The sequence below is a fragment of the Mizuhopecten yessoensis genome, unplaced genomic scaffold, assembly GCF_002113885.1.
Source record: "Mizuhopecten yessoensis strain PY_sf001 unplaced genomic scaffold, ASM211388v2 scaffold11147, whole genome shotgun sequence".
Taxonomy (NCBI): domain Eukaryota; kingdom Metazoa; phylum Mollusca; class Bivalvia; order Pectinida; family Pectinidae; genus Mizuhopecten; species Mizuhopecten yessoensis.
In genome coordinates this window covers 870,515-896,586 of record NW_018408903.1, presented here as the reverse complement: position 1 = coordinate 896,586, position 26,072 = coordinate 870,515, and the positions used below count along the sequence as shown (strand labels likewise).

The 26,072-nt window shown below is 36.7% G+C and overlaps 1 protein-coding gene across 1 annotated transcript; it reads right to left on the bottom strand.

Moving 5' to 3' along the window:
• Positions 1 to 8: 8 nt before the first annotated feature.
• On the bottom strand, positions 9 to 26,023 carry LOC110466915. The gene is made up of 5 exons (XM_021523708.1): positions 25,939 to 26,023; positions 22,662 to 23,075; positions 14,678 to 14,715; positions 10,794 to 11,085; positions 9 to 3,134 (listed from the first exon to the last, which is right to left on the bottom strand). Exons 2-5 carry the CDS (start codon positions 23,065 to 23,067, stop codon positions 2,971 to 2,973), a joined length of 900 nt encoding a protein of 299 aa, XP_021379383.1. The 5' UTR covers positions 23,068 to 23,075; positions 25,939 to 26,023; the 3' UTR covers positions 9 to 2,970.
• Positions 26,024 to 26,072: the final 49 nt, after the last annotated feature.

Sequence of the window (26,072 nt, the reverse complement as noted above, 5' to 3'; positions counted from 1 at the left end):
GTTTTCACTAGCCACTCTATAGCTGCCTCTGGCCTCTCTGCTGGCCAATTCTCCACCGAAGTCTCTCACAGCACTGCCTGTTCACTCAGGCTGCCTGACCTCTGATGCACATGCCTGACCCCTGGTAGGCAGTCAAGCATGACACAGGTAAGTCAGACACACAAGGGATAGGACAGTGCTGTAGCAGACGACAGTTTACAATTCATGTAGGATGCAGTTGTTAAATATTGACCCAATTACCTAACAAACAATTAAGTGCACTAATTATATTAAGTTATGGTTATACAACAAGTAATTTGTGATAATACAAGAGGCCCAGAGGGCCAGTATCGCTCACCTCGATATCTAGGCAATAATGGCAATATATTCTCCTTATAAGATCCAAGGGAATGGGCCAGACTCTAAGGCCAAACCTTGTAGCATATCTGTATTAGATTGTTCATGCCAAGCACGTTTATGTATGGTTATGGGGTGGGGATCTCAACTGTTTCCAAGCTGTGACTAATTATAAGAAACTAGGTCACTAGGGTTGTGGCCAGACCCCGAGTCAATTCTAATATCATAACATTATTTATCTTTTTATGCCAAGCATTTGTATATATAATTTTGGGGTAGGGATCTAATTCGTTTCAAAGTTACCGGTATGACCCAGGGGTTAAGTTTGCAAGGGTGGAGCAGATCCCGGGGTCAATTCTAATATCGTGACAGCTTTTGTCTTTTTATGCAGAAAAAATGTATATATAGTTTTGGGGTGGGGATCTCAACCGTTTCAAAGTTATGACCCAGGGGTTAAGTCTCCAAGGATGGAGTCAGACCCCGGAGGCATCCTGGAAGCATATGTGCATTCTTCTCTTTTTACTCAGCAATTGTATTTATGGTTATAGGGTGGGAATCTGTACCATTTCCATGTAATAAACAATTTTTGGCCCAAAACCTAAGCCGGGGGTTTGTACAATTTTGAATCCCCACCGCCCATGAATGCTTCTGACCAAATATGATTTATATCCAGTGCATAGTTCTACAGAAGAAGTCGTTTATAGCAATAAAGCCAAATTGTCCCCTTTTGGCCCTGTCCCTCAACCCCCTGGGGGGTGGTCCCACCATTTGTATAATTTTCAGTGCTTTCAGTCAAATTTGGTTGATATATATCTCTTAGTTCCACAAAAGAAGTCACTTAAAACAATATAGTAAAATTGCCTTTTTTGGCCCCACCCTTCAGCCCCACCATTTGTACAATTTTGAATACCCACAACCTAGGGATGCTTCCAGTCAAATTAGTCAAATTCCAATCAATGGTTAAAAAGAAGAAATTGTTGATGAACGGATGGACCTTCAGTCCCAAAACGCAAAGGCAAATGGGGAACCTTCGTACGAAATTTGAGAAAGATCCCTCAAATAAGTTCTGAGACAAAGCGCTAATAAACTTTTACTCTCAAATTCAAGACGGCTGCCTGTCGGCAATCTTGGTTTTTCAATCAGTCCCACAATTTGATATGCTAAACTTATGACAATGGGGAACCTTCATATGGAATTTGAGAAGGATCTCTCCAGTTCCTCTTGAGAAATAGCTCGAGAAAGTGGCTGCCTGTCATCCATCCTGGTGATTCAATCAGTCTCAAAAATTGGTATGGTTAACTAACAACAAAAAAGGGAACCTCCATAAGATCTTTTTAAAAGGATCCCTCTGTCAGTCCCCAAATACGATATGCACAACTAGGGACCATAGGGAACTTCACAGTAAAATGTGAGCGAGATCCCTCTAGTACATTCTGAGAAATAGTGCTATCAAACTTTAACTCTCAAGTTCAAGATGGCTGTCTGTCGACAATCATGTTTTTCTCGTCAGTCCTTAATTTTAATATGCACAACTAGGGAATATGGAGAACCTTCATCCGAAATTTGAGAAAGATTCCTTCTATACTTTTTAGAAGTAGCACTAATAAGAAGTGTTTAAGGACGGACAGACAACGGACGCAGGATGATTTGAATATCCCACCATCTGATGATAGCGAGTTAAAAAGCTTATTAAGATAACAAAACAAAAGTGGGTGCGTCTTTCAGTCAACGGCTACGGGGTTTAGCTTAAAACGAACTCGTTATGCTTATCGGTGCTAAAAATGGAAAAAAACAATGAACTTTACTTCTGGAAGCAAGTTTTTCTAGAGAGGATGACTAAAATCTGATTTCTCCAAAATATATTTGAAAGTCTCCTCGTTAATATTTGATTTGTTTAGTATTGATAAGATCTCTCTGATCACGTCGCGACGTGGTTTGTTATACCTTAAACGCGTTATGTAATTATTGTCGTCCATTGACATAAAACCGTGTTCTACCAAATGGTCACAAAACGGATAAGGTTCTAGATAGTTTACAAGTTTTGTGTTAATAGACGTTATGAAATATTTATCTATGCGATTTTGTGGTTGACGTACAGCCATACATATTTGTTTTCGTGGGGGTTCAATAGATAAATCTTCGTTGATTTTTAATTCATTCTTATTTTTTTCTGATACATCACGTTCTGAGTGACGACGAGATCTTGCTGGATTGATCTGATTATCGTTTTCATTATCTTCATCGTCTTCGATGTCTATGATGGACTCGAGGGATGAAGTTGTTTCCGATTCCACGCACGAGCCGTTGACTAAAGCACCCGGTTGTACAACCGGACCATTTTCAATTTCATCTATACTGTACGATTCAGTTATTTTCAATTGCGTGTTGAAAAGTTCAAACACAATTGCAAAATTGTTGTTTTGGATACATTCTGTTTCAGCGGTTGTAGAATCTCTCCTATTACCCCAAAAGTAGAATATTTCTCCATTAGATTGAACTTCAATCTTCAAATCTGTTGCTGTGTTTTTAAGAGTTAAAATGTTGTCACAAACGGAAAGCACACCGCGTGTGTTATTTTGATTCGAAGTTGTGGTGTTCAATTTGTTCACGGTGATAAAATGATCCCTTTCTTTTTTAATTGGACGAATATTTATCACCATGCCAACTCCTTTTGAAGTAGGAACACATGCGTAAGACTCCATGAGAGTTCCAGTCTTTCAATCTGCAGCCTGAGCTGAACTGTTCAACATTCCCTCCAATGCCTTTCCACTGTTTCAGAGGTTCGGATTGAGTATTACCTGAAATAATATATAAACATATATAGGGTTATTGTGTCGGAAATAAATCTCCAGTTAAAAATTATCTAACATAAAGTGGTCGTCCTTACATTTGTGGATTATTTCAAACAAGAGGCCCAATTGGCCTGCATCGCTCACCTGGTATACATATCACTCTTTTAAGTGGGCTAAAATAGTGTTTGATTCAAAATAACCTATTAAAACATTTAAACAATTGACCCTGTGACTTTGAAAGTCGAGCAAGGACATTAAGTTGAACACATTTTATAGCCTTTCATCCCAGCATGATTTTGGCCAAATACCATTACCCTGGACCTTTTGGTTATTCAGAAAAAGTTGTTAAAGTTTTCAACATATTTGAACCCTGTGATTTTGAATATAATTCAGGGTCATTCCTTTGAACAAATGTGGTTGCCCTTCCTCCCAGCATGCTACTGACTAAATATCATCACACTAGGCCTCTTGGTTTGCAAGAAAAAGTTTCTTAATGTAAAAGGTTGACGCTCCCATATGTATCCCTTACACATGTATCACCTAGACATGTAACACATCACCTACATATGTATCACCAACACATGTATCACTAACACATGTATCACTTACACATGTATCACTTACACATGTATCACCTTCACATATAACACATGTAACACTTACACATGTATCACTTACACATATATAACCTACACATGCATCACCTACACATGTTTCACCTACACATGTATCACATACACATGTAACACTTACACATGTCTCACCTACACATGTCTCACCTACACATGTATCACTTACACATATATCACCTACACATGTATACCCTACACATGTATACCCTACACATATATCACCTACACATGTATCACCTACACATGTATCACCTACACATGTATCACCTACAAATGTATTATCTACACATGTATCATTGACACATGTCTCACCGACACATGTCTCACCAACACATGTATACCCTACACATGTCTCACCAACACATGTATACTCTACACATGTATCACCTACACATGTATCATTGACACATGTCTCACCTACACATGTATACCCTACACATGTATCACCTACACATGTATCACCTTCACATATACCACTTACACATGTATCACCTACACATGTATCACCTACACATATACCACTTACACATGTATCACCTACACATGTATCACCTACACATGTATCACCCATACATGTGTATCACTTACACATGTATCACATACACATGTACATGTATCACCTACACATACCACCTACACATGTATCACATACACATGTATCACTTACACATATATCACCTACACATGTATACCCTACACATGTATCACCTACACATGTATCACCTTCACATGTATCACCCACATATGTATCACCTACACATGTAACACCTACACATGTATCACCTACACATGTAACACTTACACATGTATCACCTACACATGTCTCACCTACACATGTATCACTTACACATATATCACCTACACATGTATACCCTACACATGTATCACCTACACATGTATCACCTTCACATGTATCACCCACATATGTATCACCTACACATGTAACACCTACACATGTATCACCTACACATGTAACACTTACACATGTATCACCTACACATGTCTCACCTACACATGTATCACTTACACATATATCACCTACACATGTATACCCTACACATGTATCACCTACACATGTATCACCTTCACATGTATCACCCACATATGTATCACCTACACATGTAACACCTACACATGTATCACCTACACATGTATCACTTACACATGTATCACCTACACATGTATAACCTACACATGTATCACCTACACATATAGCATCTACACATGTATACCCTACACATGTATCACCTACACATGTATCACCTTCACATATACCACTTACACATGTATCACCTATACATGTATAACCTACACATGTATCAACTACACATGTATCACCTACACATATACCACTTACACATGTATCACCTACACATGTATCACCTACACATGTATCACCCATACATGTGTATCACTTACACATGTATCACCTACACATGTACATGTATCACCTACACCTATACCACCTACACATGTATCACATACACATGTAACACTTACACATGTATCACCTACACATGTCTCACCTACACATGTATCATTGACACATGTCTCACCAACACATGTATACCCTACACATGTATCACCTACACATGTATCATTGACACATATATCACCTACACATATAGCATCTACACATGTATACCCTACACATGTTTCACCTACACATGTATCACCTTCACATATACCACTTACACATGTATCACCTACACATGTATCACCTACACATGTATCACATACACATGTATCACCTACACATGTATCACCTACACATATACCACTTACACATGTACCACCTACACATGTATCACATACACATGTATCACCCATACATGTGTATCACTTACACATGTATCACCTACACATGTACATGTATCACCTACACATATACCACCTACACATGTATTACCTACACATGTATCACCTACCCTGCATCTTGCGGGTCAAACCCGCAAAATTAACCTATCATACAAATCTCGGACCCGGATCACCCGCCGACACTTCCGTTGTCCAGGAAGTTCAGTCACATAGAGATAATTAAACAATCTGAATTCAAGGGTGTGATTTGTTGATTTATGTTTTGTTTATTTCATATCTACTACTTATCAAAAAAGTCCCTCAATGTTGTCTCGCCGCGACGGCGGAGCAAAAGCGAGACTAAGGTGTTGCTTTTCCGTCGACAGCAACGGCGACGGCGTCAAACATTGCGTTTAGCTCAACGTTAAGTTTTCGTTATATGCTTCTTAATCAGTAAATAATGGCATTATAGTGTTGAAATTTTGCATTTAGGTTCTTTTGGAGTCTTCCTTTCATACTGTAATGTCAAAGTGGGGATTTTTACATTCATATTTTTTTTTACATATTTTGGCCCAAAAACATACAATATTGGGTAATTTTGAGAATTGAACATAACTTCGTTAGTGATTGTTAGATTAACTTCAAAGTTCATACACACCTTCAGTATACACAGTATTTTAATATGTTATACGTGTATTTTGCTGAGATGATCACAACAATTTGTTTGGCAGAAAACATTGAATTTCTGGTGATTTTGAAAATTGGACATAACTTCTTAAATGATTGTTAGATTTACTCTTCAAATGTCATACACACCTTAAGTATACACAGTACTTCAACATGTAATATGCGATGTTTGCTCAGATGACCACAACAATTTTTTTGGGGCACAAAACATTAAATTCGAGTGATTTTGAGAATTGGACATAACTTCTTTAATAATTGTATAATAAGATTTACTTCCCATTTTATAAAAAAAAACTTTAGGGTTATTTTGTTGTGTTCTAGGTCAGCTAAAGTTATTTTTTGGGTTTTTAGCTCAGTTGGTTATGCAGTGTACAACTCACTGAGGGTCAAAAACAGAGATTTGAAAAGCTTGGCTCCATTTCTTGGGTAGAAAACTTAAAATTTGGGGTACTTTTTAGAATTGGACATAATTTATTTAGTAATTGTCAGATTAAGTTTGATTTGTATACACACCTTAAGTATTTACAGTAATTGAACATATTTACTTTCAAAAACATTTCATTCACAAATTTACCAGTGCATATTAGCTACACCCATGTCAAGGTATGACAGGATGTATAAGATAGTTTGGTGTGAAACGGAAATAAGAGCATTTGAATTTACCGCGCGGGGTTTTCCCGCGGTTATTACCTAACATACGGGTTCTCGTGACGTAACAGTCAGCCGCACGGAGAACTGAGGCGACATTAGCCAGGGAGGTGGTGTTTGTGAGGTTGTGGGGGAAATTCGAGTTAATGTGCACTGTAAGGGTGAGTGTTAATATTTTTTAAAACACTGTACAATTTTACTATAGGTGTATACAACTGTCAAATATGGTAAATGAGTATTTTGAGCAGAATAACGTGATATTTTATTTGTGAGCTACGGCAATGTTTGTAACATGTGCTCTACAGAGAGAAGCTAGCAAAACCCGCTGTATGGAGGTATTAGCGGTCAAGTTTCATTATGTATGGTTTTATTGAGTAAATAACTCTTGAAACTAGGTGTTAATTTACCGGTTGTGTGTAAATATTCATGTTAGCAATAAAAGGGGTAAAATACGCTTGCAGGAGTAATTTTGTAGACCGGAAGTAGAATTACAATACCGGAAGCAGGTAATCGTTGTTTGTTTACATTGGATTGTGAGACAGGTATAGTTATAGGGTGTTTGTTTGGTTTGATAGGCACCATCGGTCATGGGCTAGGCCTCTGGTGGGACGCCTGACCAGGATGTTAATTGATGAAGATGTACTATAGCTGAGAGAGACAGGCATTAGGGATGGGGTGGATTTAACTACATCACGGTAGAGGACCTTGACCTTCGTCAGGCTTGTGCTGTTGGTGAATTTAGTTTATAATCATGTAGGAGTTATTTCCACTTATCTTAATCTTGTTTTATTGTATCCGGAAAAGACTTCCGACTCCGTTTATTAGTGTAACCGGAAATAGGTTTGTTTGAGAAAAAGACATGCTCCCGAGTAAGTTTTGTTCCCATCATGTCTATAGTTTCATAATATGTCAATTGATATGTGTATGCTAAATTTAGGTATTGTCATATGATCAAGGTCGGTATTTAGATGATAAAGCATGCGTGTCAATTGATGCAAGTCAACTCGTCCACATGTGATTTGTAAACTTAGCATTATTCTCTTTGTAATAATGATAATTGACATACATTGTGTCAATACTAGAATTTGTAGTGAATATTATTGATTTGTATGATACATCTCGTAGTTCAGATATGTAGTATAATTCAGTGAATATCCAAATACAACAAATTGTCCATTTTAGGTGTTATAATACGTTTGTAGCAGGAACACGTTTATTCCTGCTAGGTATACTCCGTTCTGTCTTGTGAGACGGCCATTTTGAAGCGTTCGTATGCAGTGGCGCCTCCTAGTGGTAGTTGTCGGTAGGGAATTCCCCTGTTCTTTTTTTTGCACTGGCGGTACATGTCCCGAGATTCTTGTTAGGTTCATGGTTTGGACCGGCCAAACCAGTCGAACCAGGGTCAAGCTAGGTGGGTCCAGGGTCCTTATATAAGGGAATGCACGAGGGTTTCGTTAGTTCTGGCGGAAGTTTGAATCGGGAACGGGCCAGAGCTCACGGGCCCTTCCTGACGCAACATTTCGGTAAGTCAAATTAACATTCGGCCTGGGTCACTAAATTCATGTTTCGGTTTCTTTCAGCGGCCTCTGTTGACTCCCGGTGTCAAGTTTAGCCTAGGAACTGACTGAGAGTCAACAGATACCGGCTCAACTAGGTTCTAAATTATCCGTCGTCTATAATATGTAGGTGAGTCGTCCGTTCGTCTTAGTATATGTGTATTGCTTGTTGTGTATAATGCCGGGGGTCGTCTCGAAGAGTCTTTTGTGTAAATAAATTCGTTCTGTACATAATTACGGCGTTGTTTCCTTTTGTTATGCGGTCATACAGGTCATAAGAATATTCTACGGAACCCAGGAGTAGTTACCTGAAAATTCCACTATACGAAACTACCACACGTTTTTATTTGTATTACAGTTTTCTACCCTGGGCCAGCTCGGGTATATTATGTCAGTGGAATTTTCAATACAGTTTGAAGGCAAAGTAAGGCTGTTCAGCAGTACACCGGTACTCGTCCCAGTTAGACACACGGAACTTCACACAACCGCCCATTGCAGCATATGTTGGCGTCGTACCTCCTGTGCAACACTATAATGTCAGTGCTTAAGGTGACTGTGTTAAATCAGTTAAGTCAGGGCTTGGAACTCTAGACTGTGTTGTAAATTCTACATGTTTATACTAAGGCTATGATGATATCTTGGAACTCTGAACTAAATTACCCACCAGGACATATATGTCTGGCCTTGAACTTTATATGTTTGCCTTATCATCTCGAGGGAACTAAAGGAAGAACTTTTACCATTACACAGTGATTACTGTTAAGTATTACAGTGTTTGCTGTTATTATTGAAACATGAACTTTAGGTTAAAACTGGAACTTTAGAATTATAGAAGACTAGTCAAGTGAGCTGTATGGTGGAAACGGGAACTTGTGTATTACTTGTGCGTGTTGCTGTGGACGGTTATTACTTGGTACAGATCTCGGGCTGTAACATACGGTTACTATGTAAACTGAGAGTACTGTTTTTGTATCTTAATACCGGAACCTATTGTTATCAAGGTTGTATTTTTGCCGGTTTGCCAAGGCAGTTGTTGTGATGGAACTTAGTTTTTTTGTTGATTTATTAAAGTGTTGTTAATTTTAATTTTAATTGTTGAGAATCAACCATACACAAGACCGTGAGGGCATCGTGACAAATGCATCTATCACAGTTTTCATGTATGCATGTGATAAAAGCGGAATATATGTACCGGTACCGCATTATTTCCTTCGAGAAAATGCTGTCTTACTCATTAAATCCAGTGATAAAACCTGTATTCGCAGCTTATCACATGGTTATTATTCTCCTCTCTGATGGAATTTATTTGAAATGCTATAAGCATAAATTGTTTGTGAAAACACAAAGCTGGTCACGACGAGGCATATAATTACGCGTGATTCTCTGTTTTTTTAATGATTCATCAAAGCTATAGTTATGTCGAAAAAAAACAACTTCCAATATTTAGTTATTTTTTGGCAGTCGTACGGAGATCATTTACATGTCAATAAATATATTTATTATACCTCTACTTATTTTACACTATACAAAAGTAACCACATAAACAAGCTATTTCCCCTCTAACCGCATGCCAGGGAAATAGTTCGTCTGGAGGTGTGGGATAGTTTTGAAACTATTTCCCTCGGAAAATGCGGGAAATTGAGTGACGTCGTGGGCGGGGCCTGACCGAATATTGACCAATCAGCGCAATCGAATTACGTTGGCAATTTCCGGCCAGTGGAGCCGGTACTTTCTGGACCGACCTTCACCTCGCATTGTGGTTGACAGACGACAACAGAAATAGCGACCCCCAGGTTTTCTGTGTTGGACGAGAGCGAGTTGTCGGACATATTGGAGGCAAAAGACAGTTGGAACACAAAAAAACCAGTACAGGCACCCGTTACATTGCTCTCTAGCTACCTCACTGAAAAGGGTTTGGATATAGCGTACATGGAAACGGACACAGTGGAGAATTGTGATGCGACGCTGAGGCGTTTTTTCGCCGAGCTTCGAAGGCAGGATTGGAAAAAATATGCCAAAAAATCTATGGTGACTATGCGGTTTGGTATACATGTGATATCCTTTATTTCATGTTATTGCAAATACTGGTTTTTTCTGATGTTGATTCTCAAGAAAATTTTAGTTTTGTTCATAAAGTGTCCCAACTGTTGAAAATGTGTTGTCTAATAATATTTAGAATATTGCAAGGGAGTGTTTGTATCGGTATAATAAAACAGTTGAAGTATGGCCATAAACTTGCTATATCCCTCATCCCCATACTTAAACTGTTAAATAATAAACAATAATTGTAACCTTTCTGGAATTTCACGATTGTATCATTGAATATAACAAACAATTAATATTACCTTCCTTTTCCCGACGTACTCTCTCCTCGTATTTATCAATTATCTTTCCTGCCTTCACATCACGTGTAACAAGAATTTCACGTAGTTTACTGTACTCCCCAAAATTGATGATTCCTTTCTTCTTCAAGGCTTCACACAGATCCATAATATTGTTAACATCATCCATATCATTGGTTGAAAGATATCCTTTTGATTTTACTTGAAAACAAATAGAAAGCCAGTCTGCTGATTTAAGTGAAAATATATCACTTAATTCCATTACGACCTTGGTATGGAGGTCTAATACTTTCGGCTGCAAAAGAAAAATGAAAAAAAGAGTAAAGGTGATGCAAATCCCCTCGCATTCACACATTGTGTGACATATGTATAAGGTGATTAATAGAAAATTCATTGATGTATCAGCATCTGCCCTATCGACTGCATTCTTCAATGGATAATACATTTTTATTCCATTGAGGAATGAAATCAATAGAGCGATGAGAAAGTTTGTATAAAGATAGTCAAAGTGACATTTGATGTTTTATACAAGTGGGCCCAGGTCCCCAAGACGTACTAGATGTTTCCAATACATGCCAGGTCCCCGATACGTACCAGAGAATTCCGATACACACCAAGTCCCCGATACGTACCAGAGGTTTATCATACATATTGTAGACAAGGAGACCTCAGATATAAATTTGTGAATTGAACCGTGCCCCTGTGCTCCAACCACAGGGGTTCGTTACAAATGTCTGAAATACACATATACAATATACTGATATGGGTCACAGCAGTACAGCACACATTGTGTTTTATGTGTGCTGTGACTCATATCAGTATAACATATGTGTATTTCGGACATTTGAAACGAATCCCTGTGATCCAACCATGTTAGAGGTTTACACTGCAGGAAACTTCCTGACGGGCGTAGCATTCGGCATTATCATATCAACCAGGTCCAGTACACTCTGACGATTGAGCTATATAGCTGTAAAGACCTATACTAGCTCTATTGACCTATCTGAAATAGGTATTTTGAGCTATTTTCAAGTGATTTTCTTTTTTAAGGAAAACGAAACAAAGTCGCTTTTATGAAAATAAACATGTAACTGTATGCTTTTTGTAATAAACCTTATTGTTTTATGCGACTTTGCTTTAATTTTATGAAAGTTGAAATCTGAGAAAATATAGCTCAATACAGCTATAATTTATAGGTGGATATAGCTATATAGGTCTTTATAGCTATATAGCTCAATCGGCAGAGTGTACTGGACCTGTCAATATCTGATAAAAAACACGCCAACCAGCGGCCTCTTATGTTATAGGAACATGGCCATCCAACGGCAGTAACGACCAAGTTGTTTTCTTGCTTAAAATTGTAATTAAATGCTACAGACAAAAGATAACATCGCCTGTAAAAGCATTACATTTCGGTAGTACTTAAAACCGGTAATTTGATATAATTTCAATAGTGTAAGTGTTGTTTGACAAACAACAATATAATAAGGAAGTACATAGCTTTTGCGTGAAAGAGAATACAGAGGATTAAACCCAATTTAGGGGCAATTGCAGGCCTTAACAAAGAACAGGTTATGACAATAAATAAGCACTTGAAAATGATATCACAGGCCAGGGCTTTGATATTTTAAAATTTGCATAGTTTTTAGAGCATGATATTTTTCCGTATAGCTAGATACATTGATGCATACACATTTGTGTAGTATGACACATACATGTATGTGATGTGTGTTTGATGCAGTATGTATGACACTGTATGTAAATGTGTACGGCAGTTGACTATTTGGGCATCTTTAGATCTGAGTTTTGAAAGTAACTATATAATTTCAGTGAAGACGTGTCAATGCAAGAACACCATTTATCACTTTTCACACGAACTAAGCAATGTAGAATGGGACTAGAACATTGTTTTTGAACTTTGAATTTTGAAACATGGGATGACATTACATTATAGTGTACTCTCAAAACTTGTGCCCAAGGTTGCTCTTTGTATGTGACATATCTGACACTGTGAAAATAACTATGTATGAATATCGAAGTATATGGCCAAACAATATATAAATGACTGCGTTTATGTATTACAGAGACACTGTGAGTGTCAATTTGTATATATGACATATTTACATGTGGCTTTGCCTGATACAGTTTTAATTAATGATATTTAGATTTAGATAAGCATTAAATAGCATGTATATTTGCTTTCAATATAAAAAATAAACCCAGTTGTACATGTAATACTGAACGTTCTGTGAATGTGTGATGTACACATTACATGTGTCTGTGAGTCGTACGGTAATGTAAGTTGCCTGTTTAATTTCCTGGCATTAGGTTTCACTTCCTTGTTAAATATAGACATGAGACTAATAGGGTGTAATTACGGTTTCATAAAATTCCATTTACACAAACTTTTTTCTAAAAATAGTAACAGTGACCAGTTACAGAGAGTGTAACATACTAACATATACATACACAGGTGCATACGTACGAACGGGCTGAATCTTATATCCTCTCGAAATTTCATTGCGAGGGGATAATAAACTAGTTATTCCAGGTTGGTGGTAAGATTTTATCATCCCAAGGCTCAGACATGGTATATGGCCTTTTACGATGTCATGCCATGTGACGTACGTACACAAGTACACAAGTATCTTTTTGAAGGAGATATGGTGTCAGGGGATCACAATTTAGTTTGTATACCATTTAATTGTGATGGGTTTGTAGGACTAGACAATATGGGTAGCCCAATAGTCTGAGACTAGTGAAATCTCCAACTGGTCTAGTGGTTCTCAAATCTGCTAGCCCCGATTGACTTGTGTAACTACTGCACCAACAGACTCCAAATTAATTTCTGGCCCTGGTTTGTGTGCCTTATTTATGGCCATTTCAGTAGTTCGAGTCTGCTAAGCAGACATTTGTGATTTCGTACAGGTGTCTTATCTGCTGTTTTGGAGGAGATGTCACTTAATGCAATTGGTGTCGGCAACATATGATGACAACAGACAGATGATTTGCCCTGATATATGCTCACTGTGGTTTGTACCCGGTGATAAATATCACTATCTCCCTCCTACAGTCACAGTATGAGATAAACTTACACTGATAAATAGCCATGATATAGACTCACTGTGGTACTTTGTACAAGGTGATAACTATCACTATCTCCATCTTACAGTCACAGTATGAGATAAACTTACACTAATGAAGAGCCGTGATATAGGCTCACTGTGGTACTTTGTACCAGGTGATAAATATCACTATCTCCCTCCTACAGTCACAGTAACAGATAAACTTACACTGATAAATAGCCATGATGTAGGCTCACTGTGGCACTTTGTACCATGCGATAAGTATCATTATCTCCCTACTACAGTCACAGTATGAGATAAACTTACACTAACGAAGAGCCATGATATAGGCTCACTGTGGTACTTTGTACCAGGTGATAAATATCACTATCTCCCTCCTACAGTCACAGTATGAGATAAACTTACACTAATGAAGAGCCGTGATATAGGCTCACTGTGGTACTTTGTACCAGGTGATAAATGTCACTATCTCCCTCCTACAGTCACAGTAACAGATAAACTTACACTGATAAATAGCCATGATGTAGGCTCACTGTGGCACTTTGTACCATGCGATAAATATCATTATCTCCCTACTACAGTCACAGTATGAGATAAACTTACACTAATGAAGAGCCATGATGTAGGCTCACTGTGGTACTTTGTACCAGGTGATAATTATCACTATCTCCCTCTTACAGTCACAGTATGAGATAAACTTACACTAATGAAGAGCCATGATGTAGGCTCACTGTGGCACTTTGTACAAGGTGATAAATATCACTATCTCCCTCTTACAGTCACAGTATGAGATAAACTTACACTCTCAGTACTCCTCTGGCTCGTTGATAAGTCATCCACTGAAAGGAGAGAAAAATGAAAAAATGTTGAAGAGAGATACTAAAAAGATTTTTTTCCTTTTTGACTTGACATCATCAAAAAGTGTATGGTATGATTTAGTTGTATTGGTTTCAAACAGAACATTGTTTGATCCAAATGATGGATTTTTATCTACCGTAAAAACTTGTGTAATTTGCGCAGTTTTTTTCTGTTAAAATCAAGTTTGAAGTAGGGGTTGCCCAAATGTAATAGCTATCGATGTTTCCCGGATTTTGTTTTAAGAAGGATCGCTGAATTGCATGGTCCGCCATCTTGAAAAGACGGGGATTTTCTCCTGATCCGTTTGTATACAGAACTTACAGACAGATGAACATTTAACTATTTATCCTTAATTAATAATTAATAATTAATAAAAGATGCAAAATAGATATTTGTGTTGCTATATGAATTGATACGGTAATTAACATAATAGCTATTAAATTATTCAAAATAAACGAAGTTGGAAAACACCATCTTCTTATGGTCTAGCAGTAGATGCATATATAAATTACATTCTCAGTGGCTAACATTTTGGCAGCAAAGTTATAGGCCTATTATCTCCAAAAGTTTACAAAAACACTTTTTTTAAATGAATTAATAAATGGGTTACAAGTTCGTAACAAACCTGTCTTTCAATTGATTCTTGCCATGAACACACACCGTATCATATTTTAATAGTACTGTAATGATAAAATATCTTGTGTTGTTTGATTGAGAAAACACCACACGCCATCTTTTGCCAGTCACAAGCTATAAGCCATTCATGGAAAAGTATCAAATATAATGTGTATTATTGTCTCTAACTACGATGAGGAAGCCCTATGTCCTGTAAGCCAAAAGTGTCAACTTGACACAGATGTTACAAAACCCGAACACCATCTAAATCTGACTGATTGGGTAAGTCTAATATTCTGAAGGAGGTAAGGTGTTGCAAATCACAAATATGGTTCAACCTTACAAATAGACCCACTTCAATCAAATCCGGTAGATCGGGTTAGTCCAATGTCTATCTGAGGGAGACAAGCTTTTGCAAAATACAGGTAGACCGGGGCTGTCCTTCGGCCTCCATATATGAGTTTTGTAAAGAACATGATATTTTGATACAGGAAAATTCTGGTTTAAAAAAAAAAGATTCTACTATTAATCAGCTTGTTAAAATAGTACATAAAATTTGCCAGTCACTGGATAATGGAAAAGACGTTTGTCCCTTGGACCAAAGATGCTCCAGACTTGATGAAGCATCACAAGTGATAAAAATCCCATCGCATTCACACATTGTGTGCCAAATATATATGAGGAAATGAATAGAAAAGTCAATGATGTACAGTATTTGGTCTAGTGACTGCATCTGTTGAAGGTATTGTCAGGGCAAACAATTGTATCGAGTTTCACAAAATTCTGCTGAGGAATGAAGTTGAAAGAGTGATGACAAATATTTCTAAACAAAGTAACAGCAACCTTGAACTTTCACGCAGTAACCCGAAACGCAAATTATTCAACGCATTGTCATACCAAACACTTGTGTGATGTTTCATGAAATTCGTTTAGAAATGAAGTCGCTAGAGTAATGACAAAGTTTTTCTAAAAATAATAACAGTGACCTTGACCTTCATCATAGAGATGCGAACTCGTTCAAGGCATTTCCCTACCAAATACTTGTTTGAAGTTTCATTAAATTCTGTTGAGGAATGAAGTCGCTAGAGTGATGACAAAGTTTTTCTAAAAATAGTAACAGTCATCTTAACCTTCAACGCAGTAAGCCGAAATGCAAACTTGTTCAAGGTGTTGTAATACCAAACACGTGTATGAAGTTTCATGAAATTCCGTTGAGAAATGAAGTCCCTAAATCGATGACGAAGAGTGTTATATACAACGTACGTGAACGTACATACGTATGGGCGGAATCTTATATCCTCTCGACCTTCGTTATGAGGGGATAATAAGGATGAAATCCCTGAATTAGACCCACCCCTCTGCCCCCAGGCCTAGGAGGCCACACCCACTGTTTATACAAAATTGAGTACCTTTGGCCAAAGACTACAGACCCGTCCACGTTCGCTGTTCCACCTGTGACGCAAACGGTGCGCAAGTGCTACGCAAATGGTACGGAAATGTTACGCAAACGGTACGGAAGTGCTACAGATGACGCTTACAAACGGTGATTCGTTTGTGGTAACAAGAACGGGTTTACATAAAAAGCGGAAGCATATAAAATATCTAAAACGAAACGAAAATACCCACAATGCATAGGAAAAAACGTCAGTAAACTGTAGGCTACGAGGAGGCACATAAGAATGTTTCAAATTTTTCCATTTCGTTTGCATAATGGATGAGTGGTAAACAAACAGAAATGTCTCGTGATTTATAAAGATAAAGGTCGAACTAATATTGGTACATGTAATATATCCATCACAAAGACCTGACGTACGCTAACAGATCAACGCGACACACAGATAATAATAAGTTATGGTCAGAAGTATTTCCACCTGCTTACCGAATAAAAGACTAATAAATATTGACAGTAAGTAAACTGGTTACGTTTTCTTAACGAGAAACGTTATAATTAATAAGCCTAATAATAAAAAAACCTGAAATTATTTCAGACTCCTGTGTTAAGGATCCAGTACCTCTATTCCTCTTTTTTATATCGTCTTTAATACTTCCATACACTTTTCGATTTTTCGTAGGATTTCGAAACCGATAACGTGCTTAATTATTAGTACATACAAATACATGCATCGGAGATTTCAAATGTATACATGTTATACCATGTATATTCATTCAATTTCATTCACAGAAAAACAGTATTTTTTGTTATACATCTTTTACTTTATTATGAAAATGTAGTTAATTCTTGTTTAAGTTTACATTGTACATGTATATTGTAACGGGAGTTATTATATATGATTGAGTGCGCGATAATGTATATATATTTTTTTCAGTTTGAAAGGCAAGCTCTTGCTTGAAGGAAACTATTATAAATAAGTAAAATAATATGTACTAAATATATGTATTTTTGTCATTCTTGACATGCACCTATGGTATTAATAAGAATTTAGGTTTTCTTTATCGATCATAAGCATGTAGGTATCTATACTGACTTTTCGACAGGTAAATCTTACCTGTCTGAATCCTGTACTGGAGAAACTATGACTGTCTTGCACACCCTGAGGGCTGTGTACTGCAGCGGGTATAGGGGTCTGATGTCAGATAACATAGGGGCCGAGACCACAGTCAAACTTTAATATATCTATTTCTCAGTTGGTACATGTACGTTTGTTCCTAAACAGGCGGGGATCAAGGAGGGTTGGGACTTGGGCAATAGCTTCCTGATCAGGGTCCAGGGGCAATTAGTCATGGTTTAGTAGAGCAAATTAAAAGGGTGTGGGTAGGGGGAGGGGTTGATTTATTAGATACATTTATCACTCATTTATAACATTTTTGTTCTTGGTGGGGGTGGGGAGGGGGGGAGTGNCTTATCTCTAGTTCAACATGAAAACGTTGTTGACGTCGGGGGAAGCTGATGTCATTTTCCTGAAATTTTAAGGTTAGGAGTCTCCATAATTAAGTACTTTTTCGTAAAACTGGTGATGGGGAATCGCACACAGAAGCAAGTGAAAATGTATACGTCTCTGACCGTTGTCAGACTTTTTGATAGACAACGCCACAATAGATCAGTGGCAAAACTACATGAAATTTTGTTTTTCTGTGCTCAATACATGTAAGTGTAAGTGCTACAATATCTCATATTTTGTTATACATGTACGTGGCCTAATTAGCAGGTTCAAGTTCAAGTTCTTTATTACTTTGAGTCGTTCGGCTCACTAGTTACAAAGTAACAAAATTTGTGATATTAACTGTGCAAAATTCAAAATAACATTACACATCATTACACACACTCATAACACAATTACAAGTGCGTCTATATCTATTTATAATAATTAGGTTCTTCTCGAATTTGCAAATTTTATATAATTCCCTAAGTTCGTTATTTCTTGTATTTTTCACACTCAGTAGTCCTTTCAATTTAAACATGCTTGGCTTTTTAATATAAAAAGTTTTCAAAACAATAGTATGGATTTACGCAGGTAGTTTTGTCGATCAAAATGATCGTAAATATATTTATAAACATTTGCTTTTGAGGATATTCTATTTTTTTCTGTACATTCTTCTCTAAAGAAATCAATAAACCGTTGTTTTAATTAATTAAGAAATCTTGTTGTCGTTAATATAATATTCCCAAATATACCCTAGGCCAGGTTAATCCCAGCCTCTGATATATACTGTCCACTGTAACTTGCTAAGGGCGCTAAGAGGTACTAATTGGTCAGCTGAAAAAGGTCTTTTTCATTGAACCATGTAGGTTAATAGGTACCGCTTGACTGATTTTTGACACCTTAATAATTACCACACACAGAAAGGGCACTCCGTTAACAAACTTACTATAGAGAGAGACGTATTGTAATATATACGTCTCTGCTATAACTCAATCAGTTTATTCTGTAAGCCTTACGACTTATAAGATACAAAACACATATAATACATATTAACATGTTAAATAGAGTAATGGTGTACATGAGTGATAATTGTATGTAATCGTATCATATACACACACAACCACACACACACACACACCTGAATGTGATAATGCTATAATGACTGAGAGCGCTTCTTAAAAGCAAATCTTATATATTTACCAAGATTACACAAATCTTTTACTTTATTAACACTGAGCATTAAACAAGTTTAAATACGACTAAAATAATACGGCTTCAGGTATCTCACCCGTAAATCTGCATAAATAGGACACTTAAGGATGAAGTGAAACTCATCCTCAATATCATGAGCATCACATAATGTACAAACTCTATTGGACCTAGCGAAATCATTTTATCTTCCACTTTCAATATTGAGCTAATGAGAGCTTAAGCGAATACATGAAATACTGTTCTTATACAACTGATCAATAGGTTTTTTTCATGTAGTATTGCAGACCAAAATTATCTACTAAATGCTGATACAATGTTCCTTTTGTGGAATTCTATATTTTAGACAAAATTTCTTGCACATGTATATCATAAAGTTTGTGCTCTTTTAACTTATACATAATCTTACTTTCATAGCAGTTATTCCATAAATACCCTAATCCTAACTTTTTCAATTCTGATTGTATATTTATAATCCAATCATCATTATCTAATATTCTCTGTTCATAACATGCTTTCAATATACAATTGACTGTTTCTCTCACTTTAACCCAGTATTTCAATATTTTCATTTTCCGAACAATATACGTTGGAAGTCTACCTAATTCGTAATATACAAGGTCATTACATGTATTTTTACCCACACCTAGTGTTTTTTACAGAAGCTATAGACAACAAGGAAGCACACTCCATTTTCTCCGGAACACAGTTTTAACCCTCATTGATACAAAACAGATTTCTAAGATTTCACATGATGACAATGATGACAATACACTTATCTTTACAATGATTTTTTTAATGATTACTGAAAATATCATCATTTTCAATAATGATATTGAAAAGTTTGTTACGCATTAGGGTTTTTATTCAATCTTGCTCGCTGATAAGTGCACTCGTGATAGATTATTTTAAAAAAAAGTTAGATTAGTTTTAAAAGAAATCATCTAAGCGAGAAGTTGAATATCCTAATAAGGGACATACTTTGTTTTGCATTAACTTAGGAATTCCAAGTTAAATATTTAATTGATTGATAGGTTTTACGTCCACTTCACTACCGAGTAGTTCGGTTATCCAGTAGACGACAAAAAGTAGAATATTAGTTTACCTTGGTAAAGGCTCTGTTGTGAAATGAAATTGTGCCTGGAGCTGTCATTTCCTGACCGATGGACAGCCAAAGTATCTTACCTGTAGGATTTCAGCTGTATGTGGTTGATAGACAATGAACTGGATTAATTGACATGGACATAATTGCCTTGATATCACAGAATGTGACCTTGATCAGATACAGCACATCCGAATCCAATGTGACCACAGGTGAATGGTCAATGCATTGTCACTGCCTATATTCTCAGGTATATAGATATCATATTGAAAGAAACGTATCTGTCAGCGGGTGGTCATGTTGCCCTAACAACCTTTATAACGGCCACTAAAGTTGTTTGTACCTTTAACAAGGGACAGGTCATTATCACATGGCCAGCTGTATGCCTGTTATTTAATTAACTACTTAGCTGCTGGTGTTGGGAACACACAGTAGGACCATGGGAGGAGGGCTGTTACGTCCATGTATGTTTCCTCAGACTATTATGATAGTTGGAATAATTTTCACGTTATGCGGTATATAATTATTTTTTTTATTAACAATTTGTTTCAACAAATATATATTCAGTAAAAATTTCGACCGAACATTCTACAAACGCTTTTTAAATGAAAAGATGTAGACGCAAGTGCTGCGGAAACGATACGGAAGTGCTACGGAAACGCTACGCAAGTGCTACGGAAATGCTACGGTAATGGTACGGAACTACTACGGAAATGCTACGCAAATGATACGCAAGTGTTACGCTAACGGTACGGAAATGCTACGCGAACGGTACGCTAAAAGTGTAACAGCGAACGTGTACGGGTCTGTTAATTAAGATAAAATCCCTTTGTCCCTGTGCTAGAAAAAGGATTCTCTCTGCACTCCTCCATCCCAAGATGTCCTTGTACACCAAATCTGGTTACTCCAGGTAAAATAGTACAGAAGATATGCCCGAGACAAACGTTTTCAAAAATTATTAGGTCAAAGCATAGGTCACAGTGAGGTCATAGTGACCTGCTTCTTGCACTCTGCCATCCCAAGATGTCCTTGTACACCATATCTGGTTACTCCATGTGAAATAGAACAGAAGATATGCCCCGGACAAACCTCTCGGACAGAAGGTGGGAGGGACGTAAGGACGGAAAGAGGTAAGGATGAACGGAGTTCAAACCTGTAGTTCCACAGGGAACCGACAGGGGACTAACAAGAGTCACCTGTTTCTTTTGTTACATGAAACTGACATATAGGTAACTTCAAACCGAATTTGATAATAACATATCTTAAACGGTTCTTAAGATATTGTTGTTCGAAATTTGAAATTTTAATTTCAAAGCTTTTAACCCAAGTTGACCTTTGACTCTGGCTAGCACTTAAAGTTGACATTTGACTGCATTACAGTAATTAAGAATTTTTTTTTACTTTTTACAGCTGGTCTACATAACATACCTGGGTATCATGACTCTAGACCTAATGCTCTTTAGGATATTGTTGTTTGAAGTTTTTAACATATTTGACCCCTGTGACCTTGAAACTAGGTCAAGGTTATTTTAATGAGGATAATTTATAGCATTCCATCCAAGGTAGCTACTGGCCGAGTATCATGACCCTGGGCCTTATGGAACTTGCGAAGATTGTTAAAGCTTTTAACCCATGTTGTTGTTTGACCCCTGACTAGCACTTCAAGTTGACCTTTGACCTTATTACTGTAATAAAGAAAAGGATTCACACTGCTGGTCTACATAACATACCCATGTATCATGACTTTAGTCCAAATGGTTCTTATGATATTGTTGTTTGAAGTTTTTTTTATCCCTGTGACCTTGAAAGTAGGTCAAGGTCATTTTAATGCGGAAACTTCATAGCACTCAATCCCATGTACATACTGGCCAAATATTATGACCCTAGGTCCTCCAGTTTTTCTTCTGAAGTCATTCAAAAGAAAAAGTTGACGGACGGACGACGGACGCCGCAGTACGGCATAAGTTCACATGGCCCTTCGGGCCAGGAGAGCTAATAAACAGATAGTAAAACAAGAAACGAATTTTATACATGCATCACTGGTACATAAATATCCTTCTGGAACAGTTATACTATATTGGGTTATATATCAATGAATTACATACTTTAAAATACTTACATAGTGTTACATGGCCATTTCCACAGATGAGCCCCACTACTATCCATATTTCCTTTGCAGTACAACGTGTCTTTTTCCTCACAGCTTCATTCAACTTCATGTACACAAAGTTGTTACAACGCTTTATTTTAACGCTGCCAATTGCCTTTTGCACACCAACATACAATTTCCCCCGGGGAGAAAAATTATTGCTATATTTACTGTTTGGATTCAGTATTGTAAACCCAACTACTATTTTGGTATAAAGTTTCCCGTTAACTTCCAATGTCATTTCCGTATCATCCAACATGGCGTTCTCATTGATAATATACCATTTCTTTTTGCTTCCCCAAGTTGCAATGGTGCCTTTGTTAGAAATGAAAATATTCTTTCCTTTTCTTGTCGAGGAGAACTTCGACAAAGACATTCTGGAATCTGAAATAAAAATAAAGTGTAATAAGTGAAAAGGAACTTTCTACACAGCTGGTATAGTGGTGAAACTGTCAGAATATTAATTATATATACATTTGTAGGATCTTTTGTCCTCTTTACATCTACCCATCACAATTGGGGGTGGTTTCTTCCTTTCTTCATTTAGAGGACATTGAAGAAAATAATACTAGACCTGCTTTATCTCACTGCGTGTGTATCGTAACCTAATGTTGGCCCCCGGCATACCCTGTCTCCAGTACACATACACACGGAGGCACGTCCTCAACCATGGCTGTTAATAGGACCTTCAACATGATAAAATCAAACCACGCCCTCATCAGAATCAGGGGTTTTCTTCTGTGTCTTCATCGAAGGGGACTTTGAAGAGACTAACATTGATCTGCTTCCCCTTTTGTTAAACCTGAGATCTTTTACGTTTCCTATCTTCCCTTTCTTTCTATCTACTTTCTATTTCCGGTGGTGTCTCCATATGTACCCGTCCTCATATGGTCTTGGTAGTTGCGAAGATGTTAAACCCAAAACAAACAAACTATACAGCTAAGATAACCCTCGCAGAGTCGGGGGGTACAGCAGGCCTAGACTTTCCGCAAACCTGCACTTGGTGAAAATAATCTGCTGCACCATTTGCAATACCATGGATATGTTCTCTTTTCTTTATTAAAGTAAATATCAGCGACTGGACTAGAGTATGTCTTACGTTACTGGTTTGTTACTACTACAGGAATGCAGACTGCATATGGACATTGTTATTGTTTGTTTAGATCATAAAACCTTAGCAATAAAATTGAATATCCGTCATCAGATACGCACAGGTCGGCGTTGTGGATACAGGTATAAAAGCACTTTTCGGTGACTGGTAAGTACATACATGTGCTAATGGACGTATAAAAAATCGTTAGCAAACATTCAATGCTACAGTTTTTTAATTTTCTAAATGATATTGACTTGTTGTCAATTGTAAGACTACATCTACTCAGCTTTGTGCTAATCAATAAAACAAAACAAGCAACCCTCAGTCAATCACTTGATACAAATCTACTGCTTTTAAGTGCTGCTATTTTACCAGTCATACATGTCTTATTTAGCAGAGAACATTAGTTGTGGTTACACACGCTGTGGTAGGCGTTTGTCTTATTTGAGATATAGTTTTTTAACTTACATTGCAGTAAATTACCAGATTACTAATTAAACATGAAGTAGTAAGTTTTCAAGACAATTACACAATTATCTTATCAAACCAAACCAATCATGCATCTGCATATGCTATCATAAATACACTAAAGTCTTAAATCCTACTCGTCACACCTGTAGTAATGCACCTTAACGTTGTTGTGTCTGGTTTTATAGCCGAACATAATACACATAAAGCTATACACTGCAGTATTACCAGACTTCAATACAGATACCCAGACAGAGGTGATAAAGGTGAGTCGATGTCGAGTGTGCGTAAGAAATGTCTGCGGAAATATAATACGAGTAGCGATAGCAGTGATAACACCGTATAAACAATCATACTATGTTTGCTTTATCCTTACAAAATAAAATAAAAAATAATGAAAAAGACTAGAATCTATTAAGAGCATGGATATAACCATTGTAGAATAAAATTTTATTTTTAAAGTGTTCAACTTTCTGTGTAATATAAAGGCAGTTTCATAACTGATTATTTGAGGTTATTGTCTTTAACGTCATTTTGAGTGAGTGTACGAACATAATAAAAATCCTAGTTAAGCTGTCGGTATTTTGGATGACGTAAAAAAACCTTATGTGTTGCCGGCCCTCATGAAATACATTACAATATACATGCAGAAAGCAAGAGTGAATACAGTTGAACAGCAGTATCATTATAGCATTTAACAAATTTAAGCATATTAAGTTAAAATATTACGCCTGCACGGAAAAGGCAAACGAGGGGATATATATATTAATAAATACAGGTAACGTCCAATTTCCTGAGTAACAAAATATACTTTAACTGACCAGGTGATAAAACCCTAACATATGATTTGCTACTATTATGTTAGACTACTTTTAAACGTATATTATTTTAAATATAAACATACATGTTTACATAATGTGCATGTATATTATATATGTATGGTACATTTGCACAATTTAATAGTTTCATTTGCACTGTTATTCAGTAATTATTGTGTCTCTATTATTTGCATTTGCATTGTATTCCATTCACTAAGTATAGACATTATTGGTTGTGTTTTCAAATTCACTGTAAAGGACTTGTCGGTTTAATACGTTTCAGTCACTTAACTAATTTTAATAAAACGTCCGATTCTGTTTCAGTTAAGAAAGTTACACTTTGCATTGCGAAACGCAAGACACTTCCTTCTCTAATGGTCCCCAGAACCCTTTTGCCATTTGATGTGACATCATTTTCTTCAGAAAAAAATACATGCAGGTTGTTTTCATCATAAATTTACCAGTAATCAATATACATATGTAGATGGTTTTTCCCTCAAAAGTAGCCATCCATACGATTAATATTCATAATTAGAAGGAGTATCCTGACAAATAGTACAACAAAGATGGCCGTCTTTGTCCATTATGAAATAGTATCGGTACTGATAACTGTGCCCGGGTACATATACAAAAGAACTTTTCACGTATATAATCTATTTGCATAGTTACCCTTCTATGTATTATACACTTGCAGATGATCTGATTTAACAATCATTATGTCATGTAAATGGTGTTGGCAGTAACAGGAAGTAATCATGAAAACAAAGATTGTGCGTAAACATAAACTAAAATAACAAATATGTTGTGTAATAAGATACATTAATACATAATAAACAGATATTATAATGCAATATCAATTAATACTTACTATTTACCGTTTTCTTGTTAATAATCGGATAATAACAACTCAATAATGGCACTGGTCACTGATATGTATGGAAAACCCCAAATAATGGCACATGCGCAGTTACCCATATAAGGTGTTTAATAATCCAAATCAAC

Coding starts and splice junctions, on each gene's coding strand:
- LOC110466915 (XM_021523708.1), bottom strand. CDS start 23,067: ATGTCTTTGTCGAAGTTCTCCTCGACAAGAAAAGGAAAGAATATTTTC. Junction 14,716..22,661: donor AAATGGCCATGTAACACTAT/GTAAGTATTTTA, acceptor CTCTCCTTTCAG/TGGATGACTTATCAACGAGC. Junction 11,086..14,677: donor GCCAGAGGAGTACTGAGAGT/GTAAGTTTATCT, acceptor TTTCTTTTGCAG/CCGAAAGTATTAGACCTCCA.